We start from the raw sequence: 12,321 nt of genomic DNA on the forward strand, positions 1-12,321 counted from the left end.
TGAAAACTTTTGTTTTAATGTAGCCAATAACTCTTAAGAGTCCTAGTGCAGTCACCATCCAGACTGAATTTTCTAAGACGAGTCCAGTTTCAGGAATCCTGGACTGGTTTTCCTGTGAGTACACATATACCCATCAGATTATTGTCTGAATTCCTGACTCAGAAAATACTCTCACTCTAGTGATTGGACATATTCTTGGGAGAAACAGGTTTCTTACTGATTCTATGAAATCTGGCTTGTTTATTATCTACTTGTTCTGGAGGGTGTGTCAGTGCTTAACTGATCTTTTATTAAGTAGCTCCTTTGGGTACATGAAACATACATTGTGATTCACTTCCTTCTTTCCCTTCTCTGAAGAAGCAGAGAAGTTTTGTCTCAAGAAGCAGCTGCAGTGACCATGGTCTCAGTTATCACCCCAAGAACCTAAGAGCTCCTCTCTATGCAGGGTTTCTAGCATGTTGCCACTGCCTAGCCCAAGGCTACTCAGCTGGGCTGCACACTGGAATTGCTCAGAGACCTTTAAAAAAAATCCTCATGCCAAGGCCCAGAAATTCTGGTTTCTCTGATCTGAGCCTGCAGCCCAGAACTCCCCTGGTTATTCCTGTGTGGCTAGAGTAAGACTCTTCTCTAGAACCAGCTGCCTGGTCCCAGGATGTTCCTGACAGTGTTTCGATTTAAAACCATTTCTCAATGAGCACATTCCTTTTATGGAAGCGTGTGTCTGTTCTAGAGGAAGAAGGAAGGCCACCTTCCACATGTGGGGTGTCTGCCTCCTATGATATAGACAGTTAAGAAATCTTGCCTCTTGCCAACCTTCCCTTCACACCTACTACAATTCTGCCCCTAGCTATTCCTCCTTTTGTTGTTTTTTGCCGACCCCTGGTTACATCATCCATTGTTTTATAGACTGAAGTGGGGTACCAGGGCCTGTCCTCGTAGACACTCCCAAGGACTCTGCTCAGGCCGTGCAGGTCTGAGACAGTGTGGTGGGTCTGAGATGGTGGGCAGTGATGGGGACTGAAGAGCCAGCGTGTGCGTCCCTACCTTCTGATGTTCAGATGCGGACTTCTGCTAATCCCTCTGCTGCCCAGACATAGTTAGCATGCTCTCTGCTCACGTCCCTGCATAAAGAAGGGAGCAGAGGAGACTTCTTTGGTGGTCCAGTGGCTGAGACTCCATGCTCCCAATGCAGGGGATCCAGAGTTCGATCCCTGGCTGGGGAACTAGATCCCACATGCTGCAACTAAAAGACCTCAAGTGCTGCAACCAAGATCCAGTGCAGCCAAATAAATATTGTTTAAAAGAGCAGAAGAATGACCGATCTGACCTTCTGAATAGTGTTGCCTGGGATTTGCTTTCACGCTTGACATTCCAGTGCCGTCGGCTCCTTTTTGGTGGCTGTGTAGTACACCAGCTGGCAACTGTGGGGATATGGCATGACCCGGCCTTCCTGGAGCACCACCGGTCCCCCCTCCCCCACCCTGTCTTTGGCCCCATGGCTGGGTTCTTTCTTCTTACTTCCTTGTGTCTCTCTCTGCAGATCAGGCACAACCTCTCAGAAGTGCTTCTCGCCACCATGAACATCTTGTTCACACAGTTTAAGAGGCTCAAGGGGACAAGTCCATCCTCAGCATCCAGGCCTCAGCGAGTCATCGAGGACCGTGACTCTGTAAGATCCCAGCGTTGGCCACAGCCATCGCTGAGAACCGCCTTTCTGGTTTGCCTTCGATTGCTCCTCATGAGACCATTGCTCATGACCCAAAGTGCTTGTTTCTTTACTACCTGGCATCTGGGTAAAGCTTATGTTGAGCGCTTCCAGAAGAAATTGAACATTACTGGGGTTGCTCCTCTTCTCAAGCTAAAAAATAATGATGTGCCAAGTCAGTGAATATCAAGTCTTAAAAAAATCAATCAAAATACTAGTTTATATTGATTCCATAAGAATTCCTGCCCACTTTAAAATATACAGTCATTTTATGAGTCTCAGTTCAGCACTTCCATGAAAACCGTACTTTTGGTCAACAGTTGCTGTGTCTGAAAGCCATGTCTGTCTGACACTGGGGCCAGTGCCCCTTCCACTGCCTGTGGGGCCTCCAGCATTACCTGGGCCGCACGGAGTCCAGGCAGATAGAACCCTTGGGCCCAAACAGCATATGCTGTACAGTTGATTTGACAAAAAGGGACACGTGTTTGACCCATTAAAACATTAAAACTGGTGGCATTTTAGAATTGCCTTTCCCTTAACGTTTAATGAGGCTCTCAGTATGATGTGTAAGAGCCATACCTGCTTTTGGCAATCAAGAAACTAGGGCCTTGAAAATCTATCTCCTGCCTCCAAAGATGTCTGTGGGCTCTCTCAGGTATGACCCCCACAGGTCCTGTCATTGTCAGAACCTCCACCTTAGACTTGCCAGTTTACTTCACATATCAGGGAAAAGGCACCTGCCTTTCAACTTTCTTCTTGAATGGTCCTTAAGAAGCCTAGTAAGCGATCCTTGAATTTTCCTTTTAAGTCTTGTTACTAGTCCAGAAAACCCACCCGCGCCCCCGCCACCCTTCCTATCCTAGCTGTGGTTTCCTTTCTTCTGTAAGCATCCAGTACAGCTCACTGTGGGCAACCTGAAGCTGTTCTCTCAGATTTCGTTTTTCCTTTACTCAGTAATTTATCACTTGGAAATCAGAGTGAAGGTTATTATCTCTAATATTGGAAACACCTGAGTTAAAATCTTTTTCCCTCCTGGAGCAGTCCGGGAATCTCATAAATATTGTTGCCTGAGAAAAGAGGACTACTCACTTCCATTAGAAAGAGAAATGAAAGGAGTGAAAGGGAGGAAAGGGGACGACGCAGGAGAGGAAAGACCTGGAATGGGCTGCACTTGGGCAGTGCAGGTGCTTCATGGGGGTCCTAGAAACTCAGGTCCTCACCAGTCAGGGGAGGGAGAGGTTCGGAAAAGTGGAGCAGGCAGTCTGAAGCACAGAGCCAGGTCAGCAGCTGCTCAAGTGGGGCGGCTTGCCTGGCAGACCCATCCATCTTCTGCTAAGTAAAAGGGCTTTGGAACTGGAGGCCTGGTGGCCCTCCTTTGCTAACTCTGCGCCACACTGGAGCAGTGTGACAGTGGAGGGCAAGACGGTCATCCACCCACTGGGAATCTGTCATTACACCACCGAGGGGAGAAAATGCAAGGATGCAGTGCTGGTTCCCAGGACAGGGCCCTGACCCAAAACTTAACTGGGTTCCTTTTAACTGGGTTCCTTCTCTTCTTCCCCTTTCTCTCAGCAACTCCGCAGCCAAGCCCGAGCCCTGATCACCTTTGCTGGGATGATACCCTACAGGACATCTGGGGATACCAACGCGAGGCTGGTGCAGATGGAGGTCCTCATGAATTAAGTGTGATGTTCTGAGGGGCTCATGGGGCTGCTTGCTGTCAGTACCTCAGGGCCCTCCAGGGTAGGGGGTGGTTTCTGGTTTTGTTTCTGTTGTGTTTGTTTTGTTTCATTTTTCTGTATTATGTATTTTTGTCAACACCAATAAATTTCTTTGATTTGTATTTTTTTTTCACATTCTTTTAATTTCACTGTTTTTTTTTCCCCCTCTTTGGAATTTTGTTGAAATTTTTATTTGTGTGAGAGGAATTGTCTTCACTACTGCTTGGGCCAGAAAATGACAGACTTGTATAGGCATCCAGGAGTTGATTAAAGTTGACCTGATATGATTAAAAATTGACCCAAAATGAGCAAGGAAATGAAGCCTTTGGGAGTTGCTTTTATTTAGATATAACATTCCCTATAGCAGGGTCACGGTTAGCTTTTCACATTTCTGTTTGAATGTGAGAGCCAGCCTCAGCCTTGGTGAGTTAAGATTTGCGTGTGAAATACCAGGCACTCCACGTCCTCCTCCCTCTTCCCTCCCCAAGGTGTGCCTTGAGGTCCAAGTTGTTGTTGTTGTTGTTTTTCAGTCGCTCAGTCACGTCTGGCTTTTTGTGACCCCATGGACTGCAGCACACCAGGCCTCCCTCACCACATCCCAGAGTTTGCCCAAGTTCATGTCCATTGCATCGGTGATGCCATCCAGCCTTCTCATCCTCTGACCCTCTTCTCCTTCTGCCCTCAATCTTTCCCAGCATCAGGGACTTTTCCAATGAGGTGGCTGTTCATATCAGATGACCAAAATACTGGAGCTTCAGCTTCAGCATCAGTCCTTCCAATGAGTATTCAAGGTTGATTTCCTTTCAGGTTGACTGGTTTGATCTCTTCGCTGTCCAAGGGACTCTGAGGAGTCTTCTCTAGCACCACAGTTCGAAGGCATCAGTTCTTTGGCATTCTGCCCTCCTTACGGTCCAGGTCTCACAACCGTATGTGACCACTGGGAAGACCATAACCTTGACTGTACGGCCCTTTATTGGCAAAGTAATGTCTCTGCTTTTCAGCGCACTGTCTAGGTTTGTCATCGCTTTTCTGCCAAGAAGCAATCGTCTTCTGATTTCATGACTGCAGTCACCATCTGCAGTGACTTTAGAGCCCAAGAAGAGGAAATCTGTCACTGCTTCCACCTTTTCCCCTTCTATTTGCCATGAAGTAATGGGGTCAGATGCCATGATCTTAGGTTTTTTTAATGTTTAGTTTTAAGCATTTTCACTCTCCTCCTTCACCATCATCAAGAGGCTCTTTAGTTCCTCTTCATTTTCTTCCATTAGAGTGGTATCCGCATATCTAAGGTTGTTGATGTTTCTCCAAGACCAACCTCCAAACTATCTGCCCTGATGCCGGGATTAATGTTTGCTATTCTGCTGAAATCCCCCTGGAGATGAAAACATAGTCCTGGAGACCCATAGTCTGATCAGTGAACGTTGTCGGGGTCTCAGCTAGAGCTCAAGGCAGGGCAGACCTGGCCGTTTCTCCCTCTGGCTGCTCCACAGGGAGGCGCCTGCTTGGCCTTGTGCGTGCCCCTCTTCAAGAGGACTTCTCAGCACCTCTTCTCTCTTCTCCACCAGTTGGTTCCTCTTCTTGGACAGCCTCCTCTCCCTGTCTCCATTCATAAAGCCAGTTGGCCAGGTCAGCTCATGGGTCTCATTCCACTGGGCATCAATACCATCGGTATGTGATCCCTGAGCAAGGTTGTCCCCCATCGGTGGCCCTCTTTGTTCTGAGGCCTTTGGCTAAGCTGGAGAGGACGGGAGGACGAATGTTCTGAATGTGCCAGCCGGGGCTACAGAATCGGGTATGGTCGGCTCTGCTGGTTTTATGGACTGCTCCTGCAGCAGCTCTCCCAGGGGGAGAGTGTTCAAGTCCCCAGAGTCTCCCAAGGTACCTTTTGCTTCTAGAGAGAAAACTGCTCACAGGGCACAGTTACCCTCACAATTCTCTAAATACAAATTGTTGCCTTTGCTTGTAGTAAAGAGCTCGTCTATAGATAATGGGGCCATCTGCTGCTTCTCAGTCGGATCCCATTATATCTATCAAGGATGTAGCCTGAAGGGCTGTCTCCCTCCTCAACTCGCATCTATTCACCTTCAGTTGAGCTTTACTAAGAAAGTCTCAGAAGACAGGTGCTGCAGGAGACTTGATTTAGCAAGTTGTACCCTCTTTATAGGCATTGATTTAAACAAAGCAAACAGTTTGCTTTAACTGTCTTAAAAGAGTTCTCTGAGGACTTTTCATAAATGTGGCTTAAGAGTTCTGATTTTTTTTTTTTTAATGCTAGATCTTATAGATAGAAATGTAACATTACCGTAAAGGACAGAAGGTTCAAGGGATTTAAATATGTATTTACTCCCTAGTTCTTCTCTTGTTCATCATTTACATCATGGGGATTAATTGTGGATTTGCCTTTTTTGCATCATGCAATTCTGCTGGCTCCAAATAGGAGAGCTGCATTGGAGCCCTGCATAGGGGGTAAGGTCCTCTGCCTTTGGACAGAGGGAGGGGAAACTGCCCTGATGGGGAAGCTGTGTGGAATTGAGAGGAATGCAGTCCCTGGTTGGCATTTGAGGGCCTGCCTAGTGAGAGACACTTATAGGAGAAATAAGATAACTCTGTTTATTCCAGGAGGGCCAGGCTCCTGGAGCAAACCCCAGTGCTTGTCCTATTGACTGTGGTAAAATAAAGCTGGGTGCAGAGATGCAGGAGACACGAGGCTGAGTTTGCAAGGCCACAGCATCAACAGGTTACCGTGTACCCATGGTTACAGCTTGTGTTCAGAATTCATGGTCCTTTAACAGGTTATTAGGTTAAAAGTCATCCTCAGCTCACTCGGTCACGGAACTAAATCCTCTCCCTTGATACTGGTCTGTGATTTCACCATTTATCTAGAGAAACACAGAAAGTGGCCCTGGGAGTCTGTCGTCTTCCCCGGATGAGATTCCAATCTTTCTAACAAAATCAAGGGCACTTGGAACTTGATGGGGTTAGTGCCTGCCTCCAAATGGCTTATAATAAACTCACTGAGACACTCAAAGGGAAGTACTCACTTGGTCTAGGGCCTTTTCAGAGGCCTCAAGATTTAATTACAAAGATTCTGTTCCTTTGATTTTTTTTTTCTTTAACAGCCCTGGCCACCTGACTTCTAGGGGAAAGCTGGAGTGGGAGTAGTGTGCTCTCAGAGTGAATTATTTGGGTTTATCACTCCTGTTGTTATTTTGATGAATGACTTTAAAGTCTAGGGTTTAGGTTACTTTAAGCACAATACTATAGACTTTCCCACAGAATCCCACAGTTGCTGATATAGAGGGGAAAAAACTGTGGACTCTGTCCTCTTTGGACTCTCACCCTGCCCGCTCTGTTTGATGTTCAGTTAAGCCATTACATGCAGATGTGCCAGTGCCCTGCTGCTTTACATGGACCACCACGGTCCACGTTTCTCCACTGGGCGTCAGAATCTGTGTCCAGCTCACTCGGCAGTCCACATCACACCACTCAGGAGGTGACTGAGCATGCCGAAGACTGCATAAAACCCAGACTGGGGCGTTGTCCCAGGCCTGCCAAAGTGCTGGCAAGCCCCAGCCTAACTGGGCTCCACTCAGCCTCAGTCAGTCTTGGAGACTGAGACTTCTGTCCAGCAAACTGGGAAAAAATGTTATAAAATTCCTAACGGAAATGCACACTTGATGGTATCATTCAAGATGCTTGTTTAGTATCAGTAAAAAAAATAAAAAACTTTTGTGCCTGCCTTTCAGAATATCAGGATGTCGTTAAACAGAGATCATGTAGCTCCCTGGAGAAATGAGGCAGTGAGGCTGTGTTGAGGTCCCAGATGTCCCCCATTCTTCGCTCTTCTAGGTGGAGTTGAGACATCACCTGCCTCCAGCCCGTCTTCTGACCGCTCCATAGTATCCTAGTGTCCCTCACAGGACAGGGACAGGAGGGAACTAAATCTGTCTTCTTACCGCTTGTTTCTAACTGAAAAGGTTGGTGGGAAAAAAACTTAAAACCACTACCTAAAATGTTTTGAACATTAATTTCAAATGATCTGTACTTCTCCTTGCCTTGTGACTGGCAATAATTGAGGATCTGGCCAAACAGGCCCCGTGTATTGATGAGTCTGCCTTAGTTCCTTTCAGCTGTTATAGTCCTGCACGTGCCGAGCTGTGCTCAGGAACTGGGAATGGCCACGGTAATCAAGTCCCCATCTATTCAGAAGTCTCAATGGGACCTTTCCTTTTTTGTCCAGAACCACCTAGTAGAAATACTATACGTTCTAAATTGCTAGCCCAGGAAAGGAGGAAAAGTTTTTGTCCTAACCTTGATTTTTGAAATGGTTTCCATGTGCCCTCTCTGGGGAATCTAGTTTAGCACCCACCTAGTTAAGCAAAGGTTTGAACAAGCAGGTCCTTTGCTTCCGTCTCCTGTATCAGCCCCCTGCCCACATCCTCTGTCCCAGCTCCACATGCCTGGATTCAGACTCAGGGGCCTCTAATAGGCATTCAGCCAGAAAGAAGGTAGAGGGGAGTGTCTCCTGGGGTCAGAGAGATCAGGGCTGATCCTTCAAAGAAACTTGTGGAGCTGCACAGTCTGCAGGGAAACGTTAAGAAGGGGATGGAGGTTTGATTCACCGTTAACAGTGAAAGTGAAGTGAAGTCACTCAGTCGTGTCTGACTCTGCAAAAGGTCAAATCTTTAAAAAAACTAAAGGTTGAGGGATGGGCAGAAACCCAGCATGCATTGGCGCACTATCTATCCTCCCTGTTGCCTTTGCCTTTGGGGTCCTTGAGATTCTGGGGAGGGCGGAAGAGTTGCCTCAAACAGTGGCTTCTGTTTGAGCAGGAAGTGGGGGAGCACGCGATCCCAGAGGGGACTTCTAACAGAGAAACAGACACATCGTAGCCTCTTGGGTGGCCCCAGCAGAGCCAGCCTAGGCAGGCCCCTTCATCTGTACCAGATTTAGCCAATAAAAATACAGGCTACCTGGTTACATTTGAATTTCAGATAAACAACCAATAGTTCTCTAAGTTTGTCCCAGTTGTATCTGGCTACCCTATTCAGGCTTGCCTCTGCTGGCATCTGCTGTGCAGAGGCTTCCAGGCTTGGCACAGGCTGCCAGGAGCTCTCCAGCTAAATTGATGGCCCTGATTTGTTGCACTGTTTGTGCCTCTGTGGGCAGCGGAAATGACAGCTACACAGTCACTTGAGAAAAGGCATGCATGCATACTCGGTCGCTTCAGTCGTGTCCAACTCTGTGACCCCATGGACCCCACCAGGCTCCTCTGTCCGTGGGATGCTCCAGACAATACTGGAGTGGGTTGCCATTTCCTCCAGGGGATCTTCCCTACCCAGGGGTTGAACCCATATTTCTAACATCTGCATTGGCAGGCAGATTATTTTATCACTGTACCACCTGAGAAAGGGCAGAAACAAGAATTCAGTTCTGAAGAGCCAGGCAAGCTGACTGAGCCCATGTGTGTGGGCCCCCCTTGACCTCAGCTGCTAGCCTCTACTGGGTATTTTTCCACCCGAAATTTCAAGTGTGTATTTTATAAAGGGCGCAAAGAGGCGAAGTACAACCTTTGCTCAGTTGGTCAGTAACTGATGAGAAATGCACGGGGGGAGAATGTTTTGCTTTGTTTAGTTGGCTGATCATTTTCCTTTCATCTTTGCTTTGCTGACACTGTCACTCTGTGTGGTGTTTGTAGGGGGACGGGACGGGGTGGGAGAGAGCTGGTGAATGTGTTCTCATGCTCCTTCCAGTAACTTCTGCATTTACTGTGTTTAGGATGGTTCCTACATCACCACCCCTGTCTGTAGCTGGTAAATTTCCAGAATGTTCTCCCCAAATGCCCCCTTTGTTCAGTCTTTCAGTGGAGCAGGAACCGCTCTCAGGCTCCCTTCCTGGGGATGTCCTTAGCTGAGGCGCAGCCTGGGGCTCCTCAGAAGGCAGCCGAAATGCCTCTTCCCCGTCTCTGGGGTGACCTCACCAGGCCCCTCCTCCACTCCCTGCAAGGAGGACTGAGGCCTGCCGGGCCCCTGGGTCTGCAAAGCCCCCAGGGTTTCTGTAAGTACAAGACTTCCAGCTCTGAAGTCTCGCTGTCCCCTCACCAGCTTTGGAGTTAAGTTCCCTGGCTAGGGATCTGAGGAGGGTCAGGCTGGAAGCGTGGTGGGACTTAGACCATCCAGAGCATATGTGTGGTAACCCCACATGTGGCATGCATTCGAGGGCTGGGAGCTGTGGAAAGTCTGTGACCATTGGTGTTGGGTGCTCAGTGGAAAGAATTTTAAATGGGGGTTGAGAGCCAGTTATTGGCCTTGGGGGAGGGGATGCAGGATGGGTCTGGTGAGGGGAGAGACTTGGACCTGGTCATGGGACGGGTGACTCCCACTTTCTCAAGCAAATCTGCCTGTGTTTCTGACCGGGAGGGGTTTTCAGGGTCTGGAGCCTGGGCTTCTGTCTGGGGATGTGCAAATGGCTAAGGAGGTCGGGGGTCTTCATCTCTCTCCACCTGGGGTACCTGGCCCTAACGAGAAGCCCTGGAGAGAGGGGCTCCAGCTGCCTTGTGGCCCTAATGTTCTGTCCTTGAAGGGGCCACATGGAAGAGCTGCAGCCCACTCCCTTTGCCTGGGGCCCCTCAGCTTGTTCTAGTCCCCGAGGCCTAGGGGAGGCCACTTCCTAATGAGTCACCCAGAAATCTGGGCCTCATCCAAGTGCCCCCGACCCTGTGTAGGGCCCAGTGGTCTCTTCTGGGCTCTGCAGCACCTCCTGGAGCCAGGGGCTGTTGAGGAGCAGGGCCAGATGAAGAGTTGGCCGCTGCTGTGAAGTGTAGCCCTGTTCATACAAGTCTCGGAACTGGAGGCTTTTCAGTGGAGTCCTCAGTTAAAATACTTATAAAAGCCACCCAGGTGGCAAGGAAAGAGGACCAGGTTAGGGCCACTGGTCACCCCCGGGGTGGGGCCCCAGGTCTCCATAGAAGCCCCAGGGAGCACAGGGAAGCAGTGAGCACAGGACTGACAGTGGGCCGCGAAGCCTGGAGCTGGGACTGCACGCGGCAGCGCTGCTCTTGCTGGGAAGACCTTTTCCTTGGGGCAAATCTCCTCGGCTGCTGCAGATGCCTCGCTCTCCTACAGGGCCAGCCTGATGTTCAGGCTTGAAGGCTCTCCAAGCACAGAGCCCTAGATGAAACAAGCCCACCACGCCTCAAGACCCAGCATTTTCAAGAGACATAAATCTTGGAGGTGGCCAGAAAGTCCGGCTAAAATCCTCCTTTCACAATCTGGTAATCATGTGACTGCTGCAAACTAGATTGCTCAGGTATGAAGCAGGGGTCCAGCTGCTGTTCCATCAGGCTAATGAGCAGGTGAAGTTAATTTCTAGAAATCGCTGACCTAGTGCCTGACACACTCTGGGCCTCAAGGTTAATTTTGGCCACTCTGCTACCAACCTTTAGTTGGGGCTCTGAAGCTAGGGGCTCCTCTACCGTTTGGCTTCTGCCCTTCACAACAGGTTTTTCACATGGGTGCAGGGTGGAATCAGTTATCCCCACCCCGGTGATAGCTTTTTTTTTTTTTTAAACAAGAAGACAGGGTTAAAATTAGCCAAAATTTTGCTACTAGGGGACAGACCTTGGCATGTCAAGTTCAACTTGTGATTCCTGTTGATTCAGTGACTGATAAATGGATAACGCAATTCAGCGAATGTTTGAGCATCTGTGCTGTTTCAGGCATTATTCTAGGTGCTGGAGACACAGAGCTGAGATGAATCGACATCCCTGCCCTCAAGGAGCTTACCTTTTACTGAGGTGAGACCTACAGGAAAGGGCCTCTTCTGCCCCCACTCCCTACCCCCACCCTATGCTAACTCAAGAGCTTAAAGCCCTGCAGCACCTACCAAGGACCTGGGGCCAAGAGCTATGTGGTGATTTTTGAGATTGATTTGCAGCCACTCTTGTGTAAGCTCATGGTGTGGTTAGGGAAAGAGAGGTAGTTATGTGTACCCACAGACACCATAATAGAACAGGAAGCCTTTTGGAAATGCCACAAGAAAGGGCCAAGCAAAGATCAGAGGCAGGGTTTCCTGTGGCCGGGGGATGCAGGAGCCATCTGCACGACCAGGATCCAAACCCACAGACTTGTGGGGGCTGGGGGGTGGGACGGCATGGTTGGGGGTGGTCATCCTGCCGGCCCAGAATGGTAACAGTGAGCTCCACTCCAGCTCCCCTGGGGCCCCAGCATCTCCTGCTCCTGTTAATCTCTCTCGTGACCTTGAAGCCGGGGAGACAGCAGGACTCAGAGGAGCTGAGGGGTTCTGAAGCCAGGTGGAGACCTGCCAGAGGTCGCAGGCCTCATGTTCAGCCCTTCCTGTTGGAGCAGAAACCTGATTGTGGGGCATCCACCTTGTCCAAGAGGTGAGTACGTGGGGTTTGCACCTGGGGTGTGTAGTCCATCAGGCAGAGCGATGAGAGACAGTCTGATGGGGGACACACACTTACCTGTACAAATCAGTAACTGTACAGGTGTCTGTTGGTCTTAGGCAAGGAACCCAAAGGGCTGATAGCCTACTTATGTATTCATGAATCTACCCAGGAAAAGAAAACATTTTAAAATCTGTTTACAACATGAAAGATTATTTTTAAGAAACCCTAAGTCAGCATTATATTTATTAAGAAAAGCCAGATTTTGTGCTGTGCACAGCCTTAGTCAACACATCTTTCTGCGGCTTTCGGCCCCAACACTACCGTTCGCAACCCTGGCTATGTATTAGAATCACCTGGGGAGCTTTTAAAAACACTGATTTCCAAGCCCCTGCCCCCTGAGTTTCTGACATAATTGGTCTCTGGAGGGGCCCAGGTACTGATTGGGTTGTTAAAGCTCCCCAGGTGATTTTCATGTCCTGAGTCAA

The 12,321-nt window shown here is 48.9% G+C and overlaps 1 protein-coding gene across 1 annotated transcript in view; it reads left to right on the plus strand.

Annotated features, from left to right (window-relative positions):
• Window positions 1-3,548, plus strand: part of NUP93 (nucleoporin 93) — a 103,245-nt gene extending 99,697 nt beyond the window's left edge. Inside the window, exons 21-22 of the mRNA XM_069549893.1 lie at window positions 1,541-1,669; window positions 3,278-3,548. Coding sequence (XP_069405994.1) covers window positions 1,541-1,669; window positions 3,278-3,388 — 240 coding nt within the window. The 3' untranslated portion in view covers window positions 3,389-3,548. The remainder of the gene's footprint in view (window positions 1-1,540; window positions 1,670-3,277) is intronic.
• The last annotated feature ends 8,773 nt before the right edge of the window (window positions 3,549-12,321 follow it).

Source organism: Ovis canadensis, chromosome 14 (assembly GCF_042477335.2).
Source record: "Ovis canadensis isolate MfBH-ARS-UI-01 breed Bighorn chromosome 14, ARS-UI_OviCan_v2, whole genome shotgun sequence".
NCBI classification, from domain to species: domain Eukaryota; kingdom Metazoa; phylum Chordata; class Mammalia; order Artiodactyla; family Bovidae; genus Ovis; species Ovis canadensis.